This window comes from Dendrobates tinctorius, unplaced genomic scaffold (genome assembly GCF_039654945.1).
Source record: "Dendrobates tinctorius isolate UK_male_01 unplaced genomic scaffold, ASM3965494v1 ptg000070l, whole genome shotgun sequence".
Classification (NCBI taxonomy): Eukaryota; Metazoa; Chordata; class Amphibia; order Anura; family Dendrobatidae; genus Dendrobates; species Dendrobates tinctorius.
Window position 1 is genome coordinate 64,139,632 of NW_027361738.1, and position 24,761 is coordinate 64,164,392.

The 24,761-nt window shown below is 45.1% G+C and overlaps 1 protein-coding gene across 1 annotated transcript in view; it reads right to left on the reverse strand.

Annotated features, from left to right (window-relative positions):
- MYO3A (myosin IIIA) overlaps positions 1-24,761 on the reverse strand; it is a 210,760-nt gene that overhangs the window by 12,575 nt on the left and 173,424 nt on the right. Inside the window, exons 31-33 of the mRNA XM_073581770.1 lie at positions 6,805-6,893; positions 5,753-5,793; positions 4,024-4,155 (exon numbers count right to left, since the gene is read on the reverse strand). Coding sequence (XP_073437871.1) covers positions 4,024-4,155; positions 5,753-5,793; positions 6,805-6,893 — 262 coding nt within the window. The remainder of the gene's footprint in view (positions 1-4,023; positions 4,156-5,752; positions 5,794-6,804; positions 6,894-24,761) is intronic.

Here is a 24,761-nt window from a genome sequence, read left to right on the forward strand (position 1 = left end):
CTTTGGCCACTGAGCCTCATTAATAATAGGCTGATTTTTCTTGTACTGCAGAGATCCCTTTTCAGCAGTCATCTAATTATTATCCCAGGCAGGATTACCATGACAGATAACACCAATATATACATGGGATCCTCCATTCATTCTAGGGAAACGGACACAGCTCACCTATTCCACTTCTCTGCATAAGGCTCTCTGCACAGGGCACGGAGCATGCCCATAATAACTTCTCATAGAAATCTATAAACAACCCGCCCCAGACTATTATTGTCTATGGTTTATGTGGCTGTTGTAAAGCATATTAGTAAATAATGTTACAGGAAGCTCTGCCATTATGACGGCTGCCTTAATTTTGTACAGAAAATGGAATAGAAAAAAAATCTACAATCAAAATTTGGAACACATTTGAAAAAAACAACAACTTTTTTTTTACTTTCTAGTTTTAATTAGTAAAAATAACATATAGTCAATACATTCCTTTTAATATTAAAAATGGAGGAAATAATCGTTGTTAGGCCTGAGTCACACTACTACGAGATACGGCCCAGTCTCGCAGGTTAAAATCAAGCTCTGGCACCGGCACTCCGTAGCGGAGTGTGCAGCTCCATGTATTGCTTTGCGGCTGCACGCTCCACTCCGGAGTGCCGGCGCCAGAGCTTGGTTTTAACCTGCGAGACTCGGCCGTGTCTCGCTGTGTGTGATCCCGGCCTTAGAGGTCTCCTGCCATCTGTGTTCACACAGATATGCAGATCTATATGTGATACCAGACCACAAACATACAGAACCTTGTGTGATATGATTTTCGAGACATTCAAATATATAATGTTTAAAGAGGACCTGTCTCCAAGTAAAAAGTAGACAGCTTTTGCTTTTATTTTAATCATGCTCCTCTCCTATGTAGTATGTTTTTTTTTATATCCTTTTTTTATTAGTGCTAATTTCTGTGTTCTTTAACAATTATATAGACAAGCCTTCAGAGAGTCCCCAAATAAGAAACCATATCTCTGGAACAGGATGGCAAATTAGAATACTCAGGGAAGCAGCAGGAATACAATCAGAGCAAAATCTGGTCACTTTTGAACTAGTGACAGGTCCTCTTAATGCCACGTTGACACATTCTATATTTAGTCAGTGTTTTACATCAGTATGTGTAAGCCAAAACCAGGAGCGAATCAATCAGAAAAGTATAATAGAAACACGTCACGACTCACCACTTCTGTATTTATCACCCACTCTTGATTTTGGCTTACAAATACTGATGTCACATACTGACCAAATACTGAAAGTGTGAATGTGGCCTTAGAGATTAATCAGTTTTTTCACATACAGTGAGTTCAAACTTTTATCGTTTTACGAATTCACTAAAATGCCATGACTATTTGTTAAGCAGAGCTGGATTTTAACATTAGGATTTGACTACTGCCATTTCAAGGGGTTCTCCGGAAATAGAAAAAAATATATAACTAAGAGAAATGTCATTAGCAACCAAATCAGAATAATTTTGTTTAGGGAGATAATGACTGTAGAATAAAAATGGTCATCACCTTGTTACACTGAAAGAAACCTTTCTTAGATTGTTAGGACTGGAGCTTGTGAACATGTGCAGTAGGACACCTCTCTACTGTGACCTGGAGATACTTATATTGTTATTCAGAAAGACAGGATACACAGAAGTTTAAGAGGCCTCATCATACCACAGCACCTCAGGTATCTCCAGTATTAGTGGAGCACATTTTCCTGCATGTGAAGAAGGGTAGAGCTTCCTACTGCACATGCTGAAAGGTTCCTGTCCTACTGCACATGCTGAAAGGTTCCTGTCCTACTGCACATGCTGAAAGGTTCCTGTCCTACTGCACATGCTGAAAGGTTCCTGTCCTACTGCACATGCTCACAGGTTCCTGTCCTACTGCACATGCTCACAGGTTCCTGTCCTACTGCACATGCTCACAGGTTCCTGTCCTACTGCACATGCTCACAGGTTCGTCTCTTACTGCACATGCTCACAGGTTCCCGTCCTACTGCACAGGCTCCTGTCCTACTGCACATGCTCACAGGTTCGTCTCCTACTGCACATGCTCACAGGTTCCCGTCCTACTGCACAGGCTCCTGTCCTACTGCACGTGCTCACAGGTTCCCGTCCTATTGCACATGCTCACAGGTTCCCGTCCTACTGGACATGCTCACAGGCTCCTCTCCTACTGCACATGCTCACAGGTTCCTGTCCTACTGCACATGCTCACAGGTTCCTGTCCTACTGCACATGCTCACAGGTTCCTGTCCTACTGCACATGCTCACAGGTTCGTCTCCTACTGCACATGCTCACAGGTTCCCGTCCTACTGCACAGGTTCCTGTCCTACTGCACGTGCTCACAGGTTCCTGTCCTACTGCACATGCTCACAGGTTCCCGTCCTACTGCACATGCTCACAGGCTCCTCTCCTACTGCACATGCTCACAGGTTCCTGTCCTACTGCACATGCTCACAGGTTCCTGTCCTACTGCACATGCTCACAGGTTCCTCTCCTACTGCACATGCTCACAGGTTCCTGTCCTACTGCACATGCTCGCAGGTTCCTGTCCTAACATTCTAGGACAGGTTTCGCTCAGTGAAGCAAGGTGGCAACCATTTTAATCCTACAGTGATCAGCTCCGTAGACAAATTCTTGAGATTTGCTAATTACATTTATTTAGGAATTTATTTAGAATGACATTTCCCTTAGTCGTTTAGTTTTTCTATTCTCAGAGAACCCCTATAATTATCTTTTACTCCAAACTAACATTTATATTTGAAAAGCATGCCATAGTGCATTCTTAGATATAATCTACATTAACATGTTCTGTGCCCCCTCAATCCCCTGAATATATATGCATCTGTAACCTCTGCAGACACTCCCGTTATGCCCCTGCTCAGAGCAGCATTCTGCTCTTTGCTACAATTTACCTGATACAGATTTCCCCAGAAAACTTCCCATCTTTGTATGATACCCTGCTCGGAGCTGGATGACAGTATGGATTTTGCTCTATAGATTACCAAGATTCTAGACTTTACAGAATGTTCTGTGCAGACACTGAACAAGCTAGGGTTATTAGGAAATATGAGCTCAGCAATCTGCTGTGCTCTTTGATAATAGTATTGTAAATGCAGGATTATAGTGATGAAATTTGAAATTTCGATCGAATTTAGCCAGAAAATTCGATTTACAGACCCCACAGCATAATAAAGGTGAAAAACAAATAATAAAAAATATTATTGTCCTGCCACCACAGCCCCTATCCAATCCTCCACGTGGCTCCCTCCAGACTCTTCTTTAAGTATGGTGTCCTCCATGATCACATTGCATCGGAACTTCTGTGTGTTTTGACGTCAGAGGGCTACCGGCACTTGATGCAGAGTGAAGATGGAGGATGAGGATGTCACACAATTGGCAACATGTACCTATCTCATGCTGTCAATGAAGAGAGCCATGTTGCACAAGCGCCGCTATCGCTCCATTCAGAAGGGAAGCAGTGGGACCATCACCTATCATCAAGTTATCACCCGTCCTGGGGATAGCTTACTTTTCTCTTTGACATTTGTCAAGGGGAATCTGAGTTGTAAATCCCGCTCTGCTTATTTTGTGTGGCTTTTCAAAACTAGCAAAATGGGCAGTTTCTAGGCAATCAAAGTTATTATCAGTAAGAGGCTCCAAACTATGGATTGACTTATGAGAACATAGTGAGAGATATGACACTGGTTCAATAATTTCTATGTTAAGTTTTATAGAATATGAACTGAACTTTAGATTAGTTCAGAATACGGCGTTTTGGGTAACTGAATATTAACATTCAGTGCGTGTAATACACATTACACCGGCTGGCCCCATTGTATTGGATTTTATTGGATATTATACCTAGAAATAGCCCTTGCAATAACACGGCAGTTTCTGAAGCTAACACTTAGACTCATCCATTCTAACCAGTTCTGAAGATTTCCAGCGACTTTTTCATGGTTAGGATGTTTGAGCAGCTAGAAAAATCATTCATTACCTCTCATTTGGATTTAGAAGAGAAAATTCCATGGCTGAAAAACCATCATGAGTTTTTGGCTTAGTTATTGACACTGAGTGTTTGGAATAAATCTCTCTATAATAATCTTCTGATTCCAACACTTTGCCTTGACTGTGGAAACAAGAAAATTTCCTTTGTCCATTTTATTGAGCGCTCTGGGTATTTAGAGTTTGCAGGTAAACACTTCACAGGACTCCTTAGTTTGGGGATATATCGTGCCAAATTTCATAATGGAAGCCTGTGAGACATGCCACTCCTCATCAAGACATAGTGATTGATGGTTCTCTCTGTTTTCTAAAGTATGCAAGAAAATCTCTCAAACTGGCTGTGGGATTTGTTTATAAGTTGGTGGGGTAGCAGGACTCACAGGGTTTGTCCATGTATGGGCAGGGCATCAGGAGTCTTAGGCTTTGTCTATAAGTGGACGTAATCAGCAGGACTCTCAGGCTTTTTCTATACGTGAATGGGGCAGCAGGACTCTCAGGCTTTGTCTATAAGTGAGTGGAGAAGCAGAACTCTCAGGCATTGTGCATAAGTAGGCAGGGTAACAGGACTCACAGGCTTTGTCTATAAGTGGGCAGAGCATCAGGAGTCTCAGGTTTTGTCTATAAGTGGGCGTTGGCAGCAGGACTCTGAAGCTTTGTCTATAAGTCTATAAGTGGGCAGAGAAGCAGGATTCTCAGGCTTTGTGTATAAGTAGGTGAGGTAGCAGGACTCTCAGGCTTTGTCTATAAGTGGGCGTAGGCAGCAAGACTCTCAGGCTTTATCTATAAATGAGCTGGCAGCAGAACTCTCAGGCTTTCTGTATAAGTGGGCAGGGAAACAGGACTCTCAGGCTTTGTGTATAAAAGGGTGGGGCAGCAGGACTCTCAGGCTTTCTCTAAGTCTTCGCAGCATTTAAACAGTTTATAGTGTGAAAATACTTATTCAAATAATAGGAAACTATAACCTACATATCAATCTTAGGCACTAGTTCTAATTTGTTTTTTTAATCTAAATAAGTTCAAAATTCTAAATTTGCCTTTATTTGGGTTAGAGCAGGGGTCCCCAACCTGTAGCTCGGGAGCCACGTGTGACTCGCGGTCCCATGAATTGTGGCTCCCGGCTGTCTGCCAGCTTGGGGCCTTAGCTCCCGGTCTAGCAAACAGGTATGAAGAGTACATCTCAAAATGGTGAATTTTGTCGGTAGCCCTACACAGAAGAGCAGATCTGGATGCACATATACTGGTCTTAGGGGTTTAGAGATGTTTTAGGTATGGTACGCTGGAGGATGGTACTACCTGTTAGAGGAGGTGCTCAAAGCTGGATGTGGCAGTGTGTTGGGAGTCCTTGATGGAACAATACTGAATGGGGGTATTGTGGGAACCCCTGGATCTCAGTGTACTGCTTTGGCGTGATTTCTGTGGAAAAGTTTCGGATATCATTATACCCATAATGAGGAGCTTTGGTTGACACTGCTTTGAGGGGGACAGGAGCTGGATGTTGCTCGTGACCCCCTCTCAGTGCCGAATGTGGCTCTCAAGGTCAAAAAGGTTGGGGACCGCTGGGTTAGAGCTTTAACTAGCACAGAGACTGAAATCCACTACATTGACATGAAGTTAAATGGGTAAACCAAAACATTTCTATAAAAATGGTATTATATCAAGATTGTCACTATTTACCAATTATTGAGAAACTTGAAATATATTGTAGCCATTACTAAACTCACCCTTCTTTTCTTGGTTTCCGTTTTTCATCTTTGTATGGCAACTGAAAAAGTCATATATGTCACAGTAATTGACACATTGTCATAAAAGTTACAAATGTCTAAGACAGATCACATATTACACTAATTAGCCTACAATTAACTACAATTTCCAGCATAGCCTGTTGTGATCCTGATTCAAGGCACCGTCCCTTCATCATCACATTTCCAAAATGAACAACAACTTTTATAACTGCAGCATACAGTATTAAAGGTGCTGTTCACCATTGGACAACCCCTTTTTAATATCTCCACTGAAAATCAGATTGCATAATGGAGAAATGGCACCAGTCTGGGTCGTAACTGTACAGTGTTGTTACTTTAAAATTATGGGCATTGCAACTATTAGGAAAAGGTTGTACAGTAGTGGGTATCACCTTTAATATGCACCTACATCTAATATTGATGTCAGCCAATTGCCCTTTTGGCCAACATTTATCTCTCCCAACCGTTCCACACACATGAATGATTAATATGGATGAGAGTTCATGTGTTTTCAGTACGGAGGGTGAAATATGCTGCTGCCAAACACTTCTAACACTGGACTATCTCCAGAGAGGGCAAAAGAGTCAGTATGTGATCTTTCTCTCCCCCAACATCATCTGTCAGATTCAAGGTGACCCCATACAAATCAGATGGCCAGCTGGTCTCATCAAATTCAGTGGCTTTGTCCAACTTTTAGTTAACCGGTTCTATTGGTGCTTTTAGATTTAGATCCAGACACAATAGGACTCGTGTTGCCCAAAGGGTTTCACTTCTGACTCAATGCTCGTGGAGTAAGAGAAACAAGACCAGATTCATGGATGCATTCAATTTTTAAATGTTGCGGAATAGAAAAAAATGCAAATTATTTAAAAAAAAAATAGAAGTAATATAAAAATTATATTGTAAAGGGTTAATGACAGTAGGAGTGAAACATTTAGTTGACCGGTCTAAAAAAAACACTTAGTTGATTGATCGAAAAACCCATCTTCATCGAATTAAAATATTGTCATGACATAGCCATGTGAACTTACATGTAGGAGACTGTAGTATGTAGACTCATCTGGGCTGGTTAAGGTCTTTGGTTTTTGTCTTCTTGGAGCCCTCTGGGGTTTAACGTCATCTAATAATAATTACAAAGGAAATTGACATTAAATAACTAAAAAGTCTAGCACAGACTTGAAGCTTCTAGGTCCTACTAAAATATGTAATGGTCCCATAACTATCTCATGGCAATCGTGGCGCTCTTCTCCCTCATTTGGGTCCCCGGCTCCAGTGAGACTAAGGCTTAAACTTTGGGGGTTAGATCCGGTCTGGTAAACACTGCAGACAGCTGTCACTCATATTCTATATATTTTTGTAGCTTGGTCAAACATCTGTTGGTTATGTTATTGGCCACATCATGTTTTCCTTTAGTACCAGTTCAGTTTAGTACCAGTTCCTTTAGTACCAGTTCAGTCTTCAATTTATTCTTTGCTGCTGAAGATCGTTTTGCTGATCGTGGAAGCTTCCTAATTAAAGTTTTCTTTATGAAAAGTTTTGTAAACCCCTGGCCACGAGTAAATATTTATCATGGGAGCATCAGAGATTTGGAAGTGTGTTGTACCTTGCTGGTGATTTATCTCATATTATTCCCTTAACTGAAAAAGTAAAATACTGAAGCCTACAATCCCCGAAAATAGAAATACTGAGATTAATCTTTTAATTTTTCTAAAGCTGAATAAAGCTTAATTTTAGGGAAGGCATAAGAGGCAGTTGCCTAGGGGCCTTTAATACCTAGTGACCTTTAGCAGCCAGCAATTATGCTTGACATGGCTGCTGACATTTGTCTATAATCAGATGTGTAAATTGAAGTTCATGGGTCCCAATACAAAATTGATCTACCTTGTGTCATTTATGAAAAAGAAAAAAAGCAGAGTAACCATAAACCACAACAACCAATGTGAAAGAAATAAAATCAAATCTTTATTGACTAAACGTTAAAAATATCAGACATTTATCAATATACTAGATTATGGCCCGATGCTATCGCATCGCGAGGATGCGATAGCATCACACCTCTTGCCATGTTAACCCTCAACACACACACTCCTCAACACACACTCCTCTCACCTTTCACCATCTCCACTCACTCTTTCACTCCACATACGACCCCTTCTCTCACTCCGTCTCTCATACTCACGCCGTCATCGCCGCTGCTCCACGATCCCCGACATCTTCTTCCGCCGGCGCCATCCTGGATCCAGACGTTGTTCACGCCGGCGACATGTTCTAGCGGCGACGCCATCTTGAGTATCGTGAAATCCCGCGATAGTCAAGATGGCGTCGCCGGAAGAACATGTCGCCGGCGTGGACGACGTCGGGATCCAAAATGGCGTCGGCGAAATCTCGCGAGTTTTCGCCGACGCCATTTTGGATCCCGATGTCGTCCTCGCCGGCGACATGTTCTTGCGGCGACGCCATCTTGAGTATCGCGGGATTTCGCCGATCCATTTCTGCCCCTTCCATTAGCCTACAACACTGGAACTTCAATTACAGATTGTTTTTCAAGCTGTGGTTCTTGTAGAGCAAAAGAGGAAGGTAATATTTTCTTGCTATACTGAATAGATACTGTAAGTTGCATAAAATTGTCTGCAAATTTTAGGTGTAAACATCCCAAAATATCCATAGCTATTAAATGCATGATTGATGGGAGTCTGGCCACTGCAACTGAAGGAATGGCTATCCCCCTCTGTCCATCCAATAGGACTGAATAGAATAGTGGTCATGCATGCACATTGCTGCTTCTTTGGAGCAATCCATGTAAAGACATGTGGACATTAAGTGGTTTTTCTGGCATTACAATATTGATAGCCTGTCCTTAGGGTAAGCCGCCATCAATATTAAGGCTGTGTGCCCACGATGTGATTTTTAAGCGTTTTTGCTGCGATTTTTGGCGCGAAAAAACTCGTATAGAACGCACCCCATGCATTCCTATGGCATTCCGCACATGCTGTGCTAATGCTGCGCTTTTCTCAGCGGCGGAATCGCATCGCGGAAAAAAATGCAGCATGCTCATTCTTTTTGCGGAATTGCAAAGAATTGCCGCTATTCCACACCCATAGGAATGCATGAGAACCGCTTACTTCCCGCATGTGGCTATGCCCACCATGCGCAAAGTTAAGCGTCTCATGTGCGGATGGTGTGGAGGAGAGGAGACTGTCCTCCAGGCCCTGGGTACCATACACCTGTAAAAAAAATAAATAAATAAATAAAAAATTGGGGTATATTTACCTTCCGGCGTCACGCGCAGCCTTCCCGGGCCTCAGCGTTCCCAGTAATGCATTGCGACAAGGACCTGTGATGACGTAGTCTCGCGTTACTCTAGCGGTCTCGTGAGATCACTATAGCAACGCGAGACCAACGTCATCACAGGTCTCGCAAGGCATCGCTGGGAACGGGAGCGTCGCTGAGGCTGCGCCTGATGTCGGAAGGTAAATATACCCCGATTTTTTTTTTTTTTTTTTTTTTTAAATCATTTTTAACATTCTATCTTTCACTATTGATGCCGCATAGGCAGCCTCAATAGTAAAAAGTTGGTCACACTTGTCAAACACTATGTTTGACGAGTGTGACCAACCTGTCAATCACTTTCCAAGCGATGCTTCAAATCGCTTGGAAAGTGCTTGAATTTTGCACGGGAAAATCGCAGCAAAAACGCGAACATAATCGCTGAAAAAAACGCATGTTTTCTGGGAAGGAGTCCGGTTTTGAGTGTCCGGTTTAAAACGCTATGTGGGCACATAGCCTAAATCTAGAAACTGCCCCCTACTCCGCCTCCAATATTTACCAGGCACAGGTTTGTTTTTTTTTAGTCTAGGCTCTGGTATTGCAGCTTAGTCTCGTTCACTGGAATATAACTAAGCCTCAATAATCTGCATTACAAGGTACCGTCCGTCAGCTGATGGGCAGGGAACCCAGAGGTCGACCCTACTGATATGATATTGATGGTCTGTAATAGGGATAGGCAATCAGTATTGTAATCCCTCCATTTATAGTCAGCACTGCAACTCCAGTTGCCTTTATAACATTTATTACAGTATTAATGTAAATGTTCTTTGGAGCCCCTGTTCTTGGGATCAGTGTGGGTCCCAAGGGTCAAACTTTTGGATTAGGGTATAACATCCAAACTTAAGAATGCTCCTTTTAAATATGACTTACACATTAAAGAGCATCTGTCAGTATGCTGAACCCTCCTAAGCTGTCTATATGAGCATGCAGGTAATAGGAAGCTGAATAAAATCATACCTGGATAGCTGCAAACCGATGTCTCATTCCCCAAAAAATCCATAGTTTTCTAAATATGTAAATGAGCTGTTAAGATCTATGGGCTGGACATAGATCTACCTGAGGATCTGCCTCCAGAGCTAATTTTACATGAAATGGTGTGTTACCAGTGTGAGACATGTAATGACTGACAGTCTGCTCTCCTGATCTACATTTCTCACACTGGTAATGCTGCCTTTTCATGTAAAATAAACTCTGTAAGCAGATTCTCATGGAGATCTATGTCTTGCCCATAGTTAACAATAGATCATTTACCTATAAAAAAAAACATTGATTTTTTGGGAATAAGACATCAGATTGCAAATGTTAACCCTTTTGCTCCTAAGCCTGTTTTCACCTTCTTGACCAGGCCAAATTTTACAATTCTGACCAGTGTCACTTTAGGTGGCAATAACTGGAAGGTTTCAATGAATCCCAGTGTTTATTCGACACTTTGAGCTTTATGTTAGTGGTAAATTTAGGTTTACATTTTTAGCTTATTTGTGAAAATATTGGAATTTTTGTGAAAATTTTGAAAATTTTGCAATTTTAAATGTTTATATCCTTAATCCAGTTAGCTATGCTGTACATAATGAGTTATAAATTACATCTCCCATATGACTACTTCCCATTATTTTTTTTTGTTAGGAGGATTAAAAGTTTATCAGCAATTTTTCCAACCAAAATTACAAAACTGTTTTTTTTTCAAGACCACATCACGGATAAAGTGACTTTGAGGGGCCTATATGACAGAAAATATCCGTGAAAATGGGAAAATACATTTTCAACAAAAATTTGCTGCAGCCCCTAATTTTTCATTTTCACAAGGGTAACTGGAAAAAATGGACCATACAATTTGTTGCGCAATTTGTCCTGAGTACACCTATACCTCATATGTGAGGGAAAACTACTGTTTGGGCTTACAGCAGACTTGGAAGGGAAGGGGCCCCAATTAAATTCTGGAGCACAATTTTGGCTGGTATAGATTGCAGTTGCCCAGTCACATTTGAAGAGTCCCTGACATGTCAAAACAACAGAAACCCCCACAATAGCCCGCATTTTGGAAACTACACCTCTTGAGGAACTCATCTAGCTTTGTATGGAGCATTTTTAAACTTTAGATGATTCATAGAACAGTAAAACATTGGGCCGTGCCAACGGAAAATTACCATTTTTTTCACTAAAATGTTACTTTGGCCCCAAGTTTTCGATTTTCAAAAGAGAAAATGGATCACAAAATATGCTATGCAATTTCTTCAGTGCTACAAAAAACTCGCATGTGGTGGAAAACTACTTTTGAGGCACAATGCAAAGCTCAGAAGGGAAGGAGCGCCATATTGTGGTGCACATTTTGCTGCAATGGTTTGAGAGTGCTTCACATTGTCATAGCCCGTGAGGTGCCAGAACAGCAGAATCCCTACATAAGTGACTTCATTTTACAAACCATCCCACTCACTGAATTAATCTAAGGGTGCATCCACAGTGTCTCCATCTGCTTCTTAATAGGGAATCTTCCACCGGGAGTTGCATCTGAATCACATATTTGGCGATTTACGCAGAAAACCAGGTGTAAGCGCTCAGTGTAGTGGCAGAATGAACAAATCAACAGCAGGTTTTATTTTTTACGGCATGTCCCATGCAGTATAAGTGATAAAGCAAATTTATTATTCGGGTCTATGCGATTTTTGCATAATTCTACCGACAGTCATGTTTGTTTTTTGCTGCATCCAAAGCGCTGCCACTTCCTGATCGTGGGCATATACCCTGTAAGGTAGCGATGTCATTCAAGTAGGGGATTCTCGCTAGGCAGCCAAATAGCCAGATCCGGCACGGGTTTTCTATAAAATAATAACAGTCCATGCGGTTTATTCATGCATCATAAACCATCAAAGTAATAGAAAACAGCATAGCGTCCATGACAGAGCTTCACTCTGTTAGCCCTGTGGTCACACAGGTTATGCAATGTTCCATACACAGGCTCTTCAGCCTCAGTTATCCCACCCTGTCAGGGTTCCCTCATAGCTGCTTCAGCTCACTGCAGATGTCCATTCCCTCCAGGGAACTATCAGGCACGTGCAGCCATTAAACACAGTGTTCACTTGCTGTCAGGAAGACAGCCCCATTTCTCTCAGACGAGACCTTCCAAAATGGACCAACCAGGTCCCAGCATTCACTCCATGTGACCTACCCTGGCCCCCTTATATGGTCTGTAGCCACGCCCTCCGGATCACATGGCTATGACCTCATCACAGGTCCTTCAACCACTCATACACACTTTACAATAGCGTTCTTAACCACACCCCGGGGTTTGTAGGTAATTAGTCCTGCGTCTCACCAGTTACCTGGAGACTTCCCAAAACACATTGAAACAGCACCTCAGCAGTATCACTGCTGATCAACACACACATAAGTCTCCATCCCAAGGCCACCCACCTGGAGATACATAATGGTCATTCAGTATTCTGCCACTCATCCTCTGTCCTGGGACATCCACGCAGTGCCACCTAGCGGACACAGTGGTCACTACACCACAACCCTTAGAGCTTATGTTCACTAGATATCAGTGCAATACCCTATGTGCCCGATTCATCATTTGCATTTTTTAAAAGTCACTTTTCTTTTTTGACCTGTGGTATATATTGACCATATTTTTCAAAATGGCATTTCCTGAATTTTGCGCCGAATCAAAAATATTCTTTGTTTTTAACTTTAAACATTTTTTTATGACTTTTAGCTCAAAAAGTAACATGCTCTGTTAAAATGTTGTAAAAATTTCAGAAATACATAAAATCACAGAGAGGAAGGAGTATATTTTTGCAAGATTTTTATGACTTTTTTTAAGTCACACTTGATGAATCAGTTGAAGACATCTTCAAACTTCAAATTCCACCAATGATCACTAACATAAAAAAAATAAATCAGTCGAACACATAAAACAGACTTTAAAAAAAAGATGTAAATTAAAAAAGAATATGATGCAAATGATAGGCAAAAAATACCAAAAACTAGACAGAAAAAAGGGTGCAAATGTAATAATGAACCTTATGTGTTTTGCTGGCTCTTGAGAACGTGCTTTAATATGTTCGTAAAGCCTGTGATAGTATGTGTCAGCTTAGGTTGTTGTGAAGGTACGACGGCAATTATAGCGCATCATTTCATATATGAAAAGTGGTTGTTATCCTTACTAATGCACATACTCTACTAACTGCTATACCAGAGGCCAAATATAAGAAAATGTCCTGTAGGCACTGCGTGAACTAATAGAATAAGGGTTCATGCACACAGCAAACCAAGAAGCAATGCTTCAGGGGGAAATCATTCTGTAAAACGTTGTGTGTTTCAGTAAGAGACAATTTCTCTTCTCATGCCATCATTGTGAAAAAACCTCAATGTGCCTCCTAATGGATCTGGCAGGTTATTTGTGCCATGTTACACATCTTGCAATATGGCCATTGGCGTGAGACTTAAAGTGATTGGGTAAAATTGCAAAGAGCTCGTCAACACACGTAACTTTGCTATTCACCTTTTATTAAATATCCTGTTTGCTCTCAATAACGGAGGTGGGTCGCCCTCACACACCCAGGGCAGCGGGGGTACTCGGTACCGGGCCGGTGTCAAGGCGGGAATGTGTCACAGCAGCGGTGACCCGGTCCGTGGCCCTGGGCGCCAAAATATCAATGGCGGTGATGTTAATGGTGTTAAAGTTTATTAGAGTAGTTCGTGACGCCACCTGTGGTGTTTGGCAAGTAAGATGTTGAGGCAACGCTGCATGCAGATCCGCTGGGACTGATAGTGTGGTGCAGCAGAGATGGTATAGCTCCCCACAGGTGGAGCTGTAGTCCCAGGGCAGTGTAGGTGCAATGGATGAGGAGAGGCGCAGAATGGTATGGATGCTGGTACCCAGGTGTAGTTGTGCGGGAATAACTGGAGGACACCAGAGTATGCGGTTCCAAAGCTTTACTCACTGTTTGCAGTTCAGACAACTGCCTGCCTCCGTACTGTGTTCTCCAGGTCAGGGCTCCAGCCAACCTCCAGGCAGGATAGGATTCTCCCTTCCACACACCGCCAACATGTACCTTACTTAACGACTCCTCCAATGCGCCTTTAGGCGCAAAGCACTCCAGTACTTAGTTACCCTGGAATGCCTCTCTCTAGGTGTTCCTAGTCTTTACTTGTATGACAGACAGCTGTAGCCTGCGTCGGGGACTCCTCACTGCATCCCGGATCTCTATTCAGTTGCTGTTGTGTCCCAAGTCTATGATGGGAGCAAGGCGTTAGCGGCTCACTACTCCTCCGGTGTCTGTTGCCAGACATAAAGATCCAATCAACCTCGGGGACCGGCCCCGGCCTTTGCGCTCTCTGGACTGGAAGGGTTCTCTCTCTTTCTCAACCTGCTTCCCACCGTCCTTCTATTCTCCTTCGTTCCGATCTGTTCTATCTCTCTTATGGAATCTGTAGTCTTCAGTCTACGTCTCTTTCTCCTTCTCTTCCTCTCCTAGGGAGCTCGTTCCACTAAGACCAGTCCTCAGCCTCTCCTGACTGACTGCCTTCCTCCGCCTTGAGCTCCTCTCAGGCTGACCTGCTGTCAGCCTGCTCTCTCTCTCTCTCAGACCCTCGTCTGACTGACCTTCTTCTCTGGGACTCACCCCAGACTGACCTGAAATCCTACACCCTCCCTCTCTTTTATATCTAACTCCACTCGCCTCCCCAGCACCTCTCGTGTTACGAAGCCAGGGACCACAAAAGGCACCCTATGACCTTTCCAGCATAAAGCATGGATGGGTCCCTGCTGAACTATCCTGTGTGTGGGGTGCTGGTGTTGGAATGCGGAAGGGAGTTCCCAGCCTACCTGGATGGTGGGGCACTACACCTTAGGAGAAGGTGAAGTACCTCTGTGGCGACTGAAGCCTCAGGGGCGCCACAGAGGGATTTTTAAAAAATTTTTTTGTGTACCTAGGTTACCGGCAAGTGCTGCTCTTAAGCTGGCCACATCACGAGACTCAGTCCCCTGCTCTTCACCAATGTTAGAGGCAAAGGTGTATTGGCTAGCAGCAAGGTAGAGCATACAAGTTGGCACCAGTGGGCATGCCCATACTGCTGGTATGAACTGTCAATCTTCTGGAGCACAACACCCCCCGGCAAGCAGAAAGCCGAGAGGCGGAGGAGCAGTGTCATCCTAGAGAAGATGATACAACCCATTTAAGAGTGAACTAATATAATTTCATTGATCCTAAATACAAAGAGGATGAAAATGGAAATTTCCTTAGGTGCCCATTTTTTAGGAGTCTCTTGGGTACAGCACTTTGTTCTACACTAAGGTCTCATACACATGTCAGAGTTTGTTGCAGGTGTACTGTCAATTTTTCACTAACAGAACACAGACATATTCTATGGGGCTATTAAAATGTCTGAACTCTCTCATTCAAGTGAATGAGTCCTCCAAAAAAATGGTCAGCACATGAATACCATCTGAGTTGCATACATTTTTTTCACTGACTCGTTGATAAGATAAACTTGGAAAACCTCCTTCAGCTTTTTCTTTTTTTTTTTAACATGGATAATGAAACCTGATGGACTGCCCAAAAGTGATTGAAAAACAGATCCAGGACACTGATGAAAAAAGATCCATCATAGAACAAATATATATGGCAGCATAAGATATGCAAACGTAAGATAAACGTAGAACCATCAGAGATTAATCTTAGATTTACCGTAGGGTACGCAAAAATCCATAGTAGGATAAATACAAATAACAGAGAAAAAACCCTAAAATAGATCAAAACATAAAAACTTTGTTAAAGGGAACGTGACAGGTGATGTATGCTGACCGATCCACAGGAAGCATGTATCACACTTTAACACCATGTTCACATGTTCATTATTTGGTCCGTATTTGACATCAGTATTTGTGAGCCAGAACAAGGACTGGAACAATCAGAGGAAAAGTATAATAGAAAAACGTGAACCCTTTCTGCATTTTTCATCCACTCCTGGATTTAGCTTACAAATACTGATGAAAAATACTGACCAAGTACTGACCATGTGAATGTGGCCTAAAAGTCACTGGTGACCTAACCTCATGGGAGACTAGTTTGGCAGGTAGCACCCCGCCGGAAAGACCTAATGCTCCAAGGGAGCGGGATGAGAAAAGCTGCCGAAGACCCGCCTATCCAACTAGTCTCCTATGTGGCTTAGTCCATGGTGTTTTCTCCAACCCTGCTACCTTGGATTAACACCTAGCCAGCCAGGAAGAGGGAGGAATGACTGGTGTAACAACCCTGCTGGCATCACTGCATTGCCTCCCTTTCCCCGCATACCAACTTACTCACTGCTCCGGGTCATGCTGTGAATTCTGTTTGCTGCAAGTCCTATGCTCTGTGCTCTGTGTCTCTGTTCTCCTGTATACTTTCTGGCTATGTGTGTATAGGGGGGGCGGCGCCAGAACTCTCTGGTTCTTATGCAGTCAGGGTGCACCTGTTCAATCTGTCCCTGACCAATTACCTAGAGCCCTCGACTATTTAGATCCGCCACACCCACTGAACATGGCCTGTTCAATGTCTAAACTCAGTTAGCTCCTTGCTGCTGAGCTAGCCAGGCCCTGTCCTATGTCTTGCCTTCTCTGAAGGCTCTTATTGCGTATTCCTGTGTCTTGGTACCTTGCCTAGTACTTCTCTGTCCGCCTGCCAGGAGGCAGAATATCCTGGTCCTTGTGTCTTTGTCCCTGTGTCTCTGTCTGAACTCAGTCTTACCTCTGTCTGTCAGTCTCCTTGTCTGTGGTTCCTTCTCTGCTGTGTCTTTCCTTGTGTCCTCCATATCCCTTGCCGCTCTGCCTGCTCGGCTCCCTTGCCGCTCTGCCTGCTCTGCTCCCTTGCCGCTCTGCCTGCTCGGCTCCCTTGCCGCTCTGCCTGCTCAGCTCCCTAGCCGCTCTGCCTGCTTGGCTCCCTAGCTGCTCTGCCTGCTCGGCTCCCTTGCTGCTCTGCCTGCTTGGCTCCCTTGCAGCCCCGCCTACTCCACACTCCTGCGGCTCCGCCTACGCCGCACTCCTGCGGCTCAGTTCCTAACCTGTTCCAACATACTCCACTTCTTCCTGCCAAAACCTATACCTGCCCCTGCTGTGTGAACAGGCCCCTACCTGTTCCTTTCCAAGCCGTGCCCGTCTGTCCTGTGTCCCCGAGCTGTGCCCACCTGTCCTGTGTTTCCAAGCCGTGCCCTCCTGTCTTGTCTCCAAGCCGTGCCTGCTTACCCTGTGCCTCCAAGCTGTGACTGCAAGCTGTGCCTGCTTGCCCTGTGCCTCCAAGCTGTGCCTGCTTGCCCTGTGCCTCCAAGCTGTGCCTGCTTGCCCTGTGCCTCCAAGCTGTGCCTGCTTGCCCTGTGCCTCCAAGCTGTGCCTGCTTGCCCTGTGCCTCCAAGCTGTGCCTGCTTGCCCTGTGCCTCCAAGCTGTGCCTGCTTGCCCTGTGCCTCCAAGCTGTGCCTGCTTGCCCTGTGCCTCCAAGCCGTTCCTGCTTGCCCTGTGCATCCAAGCCGTTCCTGCTTGCCCTGTGCCTCCAAGCTGTGCCTGCCTGCCAGTGTACCAAGCTGTGCCTGCTTGCCCTGTGTCTCAGCCGTGCCTGCCTGCCAGTGTACCAAGCCGTGCCTGCTTGCCCAGTGTTTCAGCCTGCCTGTTAGTCACACCTGTCCAAGTGACTTGTCCCCGAGTGGGATCAGCAGCCACAGCCAGACACCACCCTGGAGTGGCACCCGACAGCTACCTGCCACACAAGCCTGACCTCACCATCAGAAGCTCCAGTGAAGACTGAGGTAACTGTCGTAGTCACGCCCCTTCCAGGGTAGTCTGGCTTGTGGCACAGTGGGGCCACAACCCCCCGGCTCGTGCCATTCAGCCAAGGCGCGAGCGTGACAGTTTGCACAGGCCATGGTCCCCGCTGAGTCCCATGTCCTTCCACTCGCAGAGCATGATGAACTCTCTCCCTGTCAGTATGAGCCACCGGAAGAATTTGTTCCGCCTTGTGTGGTTCCAATTGTTGAGACGTCTGAACCGCTCATTGTCTCCAGGGCTATATATGAGCAACTTCTGGCCCTTGAGGAGCACAACCCAGATGACCCGCCTAGGTTCAATGGGAACCCTACTGAGTGCCAAGGGTTCCTAAAAAAGTGCCTGCGCTACATCCTGCAGAATGCAGCTTGTTTCCCCTCTGACCGGGTCAAGGTGGGATACATCATGTCCTACCTAGCTGGTGATGCCTTGATGTGGATCTGTCCCCTTTGGGAAGCAGGGGACCCTGTCGTCATGAGCCTGGTGGCCTTCCATAAAGTGTTCGACATGCCTCGTCCAGCTGCTCCTGAAAAGTCTTCCCCTCCAAGCTTCCAGAGACAGACCAGACAAGAGGAACCTGTGGGTGAAACGTCTCAACCACCTATGACCATCCAGCCATCACCTATTCCACAGTCTGCCGATGCGGCCTCCCGTGCAAGATCCAAGAGATCTAAAAAGAAGTTGGCAAAGTTGCAGCCGGAATCAGGCCTCTGCCCTGTGAAGCCTGTACTCCAGAACCCTGGGCCAGTAGGAGAGGCTGCCCCTGGCGAGAGTACTCCCTCTCCATTAAAGCCTATGACTGTTTCATTGCCTTCTGGGAGCTTTGGGGTGTTCGAGCCACCAGCTATACAAAGTCGGTGTGTGATCTCCTTTCTTCAGCTTCAGAACCCGGCGTGGGCATCGTCTAAAGGTGGCCAAGCCCTCTTTGAGAACAGTCTAGTCCTGCAAGGACAACTACAGCTCCTGGTCGGAGCTTTGTATAAGAAGAAGTTCGCATTGGCTGTCTGGTATGCCCATGGGTCATTCTGAACCAGAGATCCTGGTGCCCATTTATGTTTGGAGACCCAGCAAGGTACCGCACCTGAGACAACCAAGTGACAAGAAGTGTCTGGTTCCCTTGCATCAGATTCAGTCAGCCAAGTCGTCGTCTTTATCCAGTCTGCTGGTCGTTGAGTCTAGGGGTGATGACGCCTCCGAAGAGGGTGAAGCGGAGGCCTCCTCATCACACATCTCCAGCAATAATGCCAGTGATCTGCTCCCTAGAGCATCCCTGCCTCTTGATTGTCTTCCCCAGGATAAAGGGCTGAAGATGGATCCGGAGTGTATGCCTTCAGCTTCCCTGTGGCCTAATGGTGAAGGTCCCAAGACAGAGCTTCACTCAACCTCTAACCAGGAGGAGGTAGTCCAGTTTTTTCAGGGTAACAGGTTGAAATGGCTCCCTGTATGTATGCCTCCAGCTTCCATGTGGCAGGTGGATGTAGAGGTGGAAACAATGGCCTATGTATCTCTGTTTCCCACCCACCTGGAGGAGGCGGTCAAATTTTCTTGGGCTAACAGGCTAAAAATGGACTCGGTGAAGGTGTCTTCAGTTTCTAGCTGTCCGGCTGATGTACGGGTGAAGTCGGAAGCTTCCAGGTCCCTGTTTTCTCCCAATCAGGAGGAAGAAGTCTTTGTACCTTCTGTGTTGGAAGCTGACTCCGTTGGACACCAAGAGACTTGGCACGCTAGGATTCCTGATGGCCCACATACTCCTCCCTACCTGAAGAGAATCATGTCAGCCTGGACTGTGTGGGGTTCCATACTCTTTCTTCAGGTCATTCTGGCAGGCTTGAGGAAGAGGGGCCGTAAAGGGGGGGTACTGTAACAACCCTGCTGGCATCACTGCATGGCCTCCCTTCCCCCGCACACCAACTGACTCACTGCTCCGGGTCATGCTGTGAATTTTGTTTGCTGCAAGTCCTATGCTCTGTGCTCTGTGTCTCTGTTCTCCTGTATACTTTCTGGCTATGTGTGTATAGGGGGCGGTGACAGAACTCTCTGGTTGCAGTCAGGGTGCACCTGTTCAATCTGTCCCTGACCAATTACCTAGAGCCCTCGACTATTTAGATCCGTCACACCCACTGAACATGGCCTGTGCAATGTCTAAACTCAGTTAGCTCCTTGCTGCTGAGCTAGCCAGGCCCTGTCCTATGTCTTGCCTTCTCTGAAGGCTCTTATTGCGTATTCCTGTGTCTTGGTACATTGCCTAGTACTTCTCTGTCCGCCTGCCAGGAGGCAGAATATCCTGGTCCTTGTGTCTTTGTCCCTGTGTCTCTGTCTGAACTCAGTCTTACCTCTGTCTGTTAGTCTCCTTGTCTGTGGTTCCTTCTCTGCTGTGTCTTTCCTTGTGTCCTCCATATCTGAGGCTCTGCTCCCTTGCAGCTCTGCCTGCTCTGCTCTCTTGCTGCTCTGCCTGCTCGGCTCCCTTGCCGCTCTGCCTGCTCGGCTCCCTTGCCGCTCTGCCTGCTCGGCTCCCTTGCCGCTCTGCCTGCTCGGCTCCCTTGCAGCCCTGCCTACTCCACACTCCTGCGGCTCCGCCTACGCCGCACTCCTGCGGCTCAGTTCCTAACCTGTTCCAACATACTCCACTTCTTCCTGCCTAAACCTATACCTGCCCCTGCTGTGTGAACAGGCCCCTACCTGTTCCTTTCCGAGCCGTGCCCGTCTGTCCTGTGTCTCCGAGCTGTGCCCGTCTGTCCTGTGTTTCCAAGCCGTGCCCGCCTGTCTTGTCTCCAAGCAGTGCCTGCTTGCCCTGTGTCTCCAAGCCATGCCTGCTTGCCCTGTGACTCCAAGCCATGCCTGCTTGCCCTGTGTCTCCAAGCCGTGCCTGCTTGCCCTGTGTCTCAGCCGTGTCTGCTTGCCCAGTGTCTCAGCCTGCCTGTTAGTCACACCTGTCCAAGTGACTTGTCCCCGAGTGGGATCAGCAGCCACAGCCAGACACCACCCTGGAGTGGCACCCGACAGCTACCTGTCGCACAAGCCTGACCTCACCATCAGAGGCTCCAGTGAAGACCAAGGCAGCTGTTGAAGACACGCCCCTTCCAGGGTAGTCTGGTTTGTGGCACAGTGGGGCCACAACCCCCCGGCTTGCGCCATTCAGCCAAGGTGTGAGCATGACAACTGGGCACAAACAGGAGACTAGATGCAGGAAGTTGAGTTCAGTTGGCGGAAGTGTAGTGAAGTGATAACAGTGGTCAAGTGCAGTGGGCTGCTAGGGACAACACGAGCCTATTACTTGCGACAGTGGATTGCCATATAACCATTTTGTGCTAACACATCTTTCGGTCCTGGATCTTCAAGATGAACATCAGAGTCTTTGGGCAAGCCAAGCCTGTGGAACTGGAATGAAATCCAGGTGGACTATCTTCGGTGGAGTGGAATTCCCAGTGTCAGTAGAGTCAGTAAGAAAAGGGATGTTCTACCTAGACCGAGTGTTGGGGCTGAAGTTATGTCCAGTACCTGAGGGAAAGACTGTAACCTCTTGTGCCCTATCCCACATTCTTTATTGCAATGACTGTAAACTGCTCAGTAAATGTTCGACTGTTCTAAAGAATTCGGTGACCCCTGGATTGTGTGCTGCAGAGTTGGAAGATGGAAGCCTGGAGCATGTGGACACCTATGGCCCACAAGTAAGTGTGATGCATACCACATGAAGCAACACACTGGGACTGGGACATGATTTTCCTGTAGGGTGCCAGAGCATGCAGAAGCAGCAGCTCATCTACGACTACCTCGCTCTGACACCTTACAAAGTCACTGGGGACCCTCCTGTCCTATTAGTCTCCAGCGCGGCTCGGTCCCTGGCGGCTATTAAACTATGTTTTTCTCTGAATGAAATCATACAACCAGTGTCTGATACATGCTGTCCATGAATCGGGCAGCATGTATCAGCTGTTAGGTTCCCTTTAAAAGCGGACTTAAATTTTTTTGTGATCACGATTTTATATTTCGGTGACTATATTTTTTCAGTGAGTACGAGGTGGCATTAATCCAAACAGTACAGGAATCACATAGAAGCCTCTTATTATCCTCATCACCGCACGATGACAGTGTGTAATTATGTAGCACGTACTGTAAATGCATTTGTAGTAGTTCTTGTAATAAAAAAAGTAAAAGTTTGACAGTTACATTTACGGGAGATGATTCATACATCACAAGGCACAAGTCCGATGACTAACACCATCTATGATTACTAAGCAGAACCTTCCAACCCCCACAATCTACAATTAGCAGAGCTTGCTGCTGTGTCTGTTGGCTGAGATGACATTACGCCAGTTTCTTTAAATCCTCTTACATATTATTTGCTGGCAGCTGCATGGCCAATTCACTGAAATCAGCAGCGGAAATATCCCAAGAGCGATGGACGGAGATAGAGAAGGGCAAAATAGACACAGAGCAGGGAGCTCAGAGCATCCGTTAACTATTTCACTGAAGGTTTAATGAGTTTATTTGCTGTTCTTTATAAAAATAAATAATGCATTATGGTATTATAATGCCTAATTAACTATTGCATCCTGTTAAATTCATGTCACACTTATAAATATAATGAAATTTTCAAAGAAGCAGTTGCATACTACAAGAGTGGCACTGTTTTAGGAAAAAAATCAAACCTTGCAAAGACCCTTGCATTTACCCACTTTGCCACATCCAAAACTGCTTTTTAACGAAAAATGTTATATGTGTGTACTTGAGTAATAACACAGTTCTGGATATTATATGACTTATATCCTGCATTTTTAATACCAGGTTTTCCTCTCCTATCTGCAGGGCTATCTCAAATTTTTAGTTGTCTCTGAGCTAGTGGGTCGAGAAGAGGTGCTATAATGTCTTCCAAACACTACACAAAGTCATAAGGGATTCCTACTCCCTTGTCTTTTAGTAGCATGTGGTGATAAAGCAGTAGCAGAATAGAAGATATCATCATTCAGCATTACTGAGCATTGAAGCTGTGAATCCAGCACTGGGGTGAGATAAAGCATTTACTAGAGCTATCTGCATCCATTTGTGTCTTTTTTGCATTTCTCTCTCAAGTGCAATTGCTATCTGATCCCTCAGTTTGGTAGCTGTAATCCTGAGTGAATAATGAGTTTAAGTGGTAGGTTGGATGGGGAAGCAGTGCTTTGTATCTGATAAGATATATTACAGAATTTCTAATATTTGCTTGTACTTTGGATTTAAAAGTATTCCCATTTTTTTTTGAAAAATAGGACAACCAACCCAACCAATAGTACAACCACAACCACATCTGAAAGATATTAAGAGGATTATATACAATGCAACCACGTAGCAGAGACTTTCTTTCACCAGATGCAATATTTACAAGATTTTTTTCTTTTCAGTGATATTTTATTACATGTAGCAAAGCCGACCACTTGTAATGTTATGAGAGAACTAGAATGTATCCAGAGCCTTCCACATGGCTCACTGCCCAATCATGCCATACTGGTATTTAATGGCTATCCTTTCCTGCCCTACACATACAGACATAAAACAGAGCAGCATATGTATGTGCAACTGAGAACAAGTCAGAGAACCCTCTGAGAAATAGGCCTGCTCCATGGGGTATTATTTTTCACATTAGTCTGAAAGCTTTGACAAGAGCGTTCTTACAGTATGTTTGCACCGAATTGTTGGGAGTTCATATGAGTAAAGTGTAAAAATACACACAATTAATTGGGATGCCTACAAATACTAGAGCATGGGAGTCCACATTGTATCCAGTAGAGTCATTAAAGGGGTTGGCCACTACTAGGACAACCCCTTCTCGATCAAAATGTTTGGCCCCCATAAAATAATACAGCCTATACTCAACTCCCATGCCGGCGCTGTTCCCACGGTGTCAGCAGTCGTTCTCCTCAGGGCTCATGTGGAGTGTTGTGACACAAGAGCCAGCTGCCAAATTAGTGCTGGTGTCACTGTCTCCGTCTTCAGATAAATCTATCACGAAGAGGAAGTCCAAGCTGCAGTTGATCCCGGACATCCTTTTCATGTTCGACTTGTCCGAATTCAGGGACAGTGGTGCCAGCACTGAGTGGGCGCTGGTGTCACAGCACCGCATGGGAGACCAGAGGAGAGCGAGTGCCGACACTGTGGGAATGGCTCCGCCACCGGAGGCGAGTATAGGCTTTATTATTTTATGGGGGCCAAGCGAGAGGTATAACAAGAACCTGTCTAAGTAGTGGACAACTTCTTTAAATTCTGCAGAGGCTTTTGGGTGGTCCAGTGGTTATTTACCTCAATGGTGAACTGGTCTCAATGAACAGAGTAAGATCTGTGGTCTCCATTGGTCTGACTCCGGAGCTAAGATATGATGCAATCATCTTTTGATTTTTAAAAGGCCAGTAAACTGCTGCTTATTGTAATTGAAGAAGGGCTGCCAGAGATATCTATTGCGTAAAAGTTGTAAGAATGTCCATCTTATCAAGGTCCATTATCTGCAGAGAAGGTGCGCAAGAAAGGTTATGATTATTATGGTCATTGCTTTGTGTTTTCCTCCCTAAGGCCAATTTCACACAATCAGTTTTCCGTGGCCGACCATGAGTCTAATGAGCCGAACTGACAGCATCATAGATCCCTTGCTTTGCAGCAATTCTGAGAAATTATTTTTAACTCCTTCCCGCCTAGTGCAGCACGAGGAGCACTGGAAGCTCACTGGCACAGGAATGCTATGATACAACTACAAATATAGCGTTATGATAACCTAATAGATTTAAAGGGGTTGTCTAGGACTTTAACATTTGTGACCTATATTTAGGATAGGTCATCAATGTCTGGTCGGTGTGGGTAAAACATCCGGTACCTCCACTGATCAGCTGTTCCTGGTGTCAACGGTG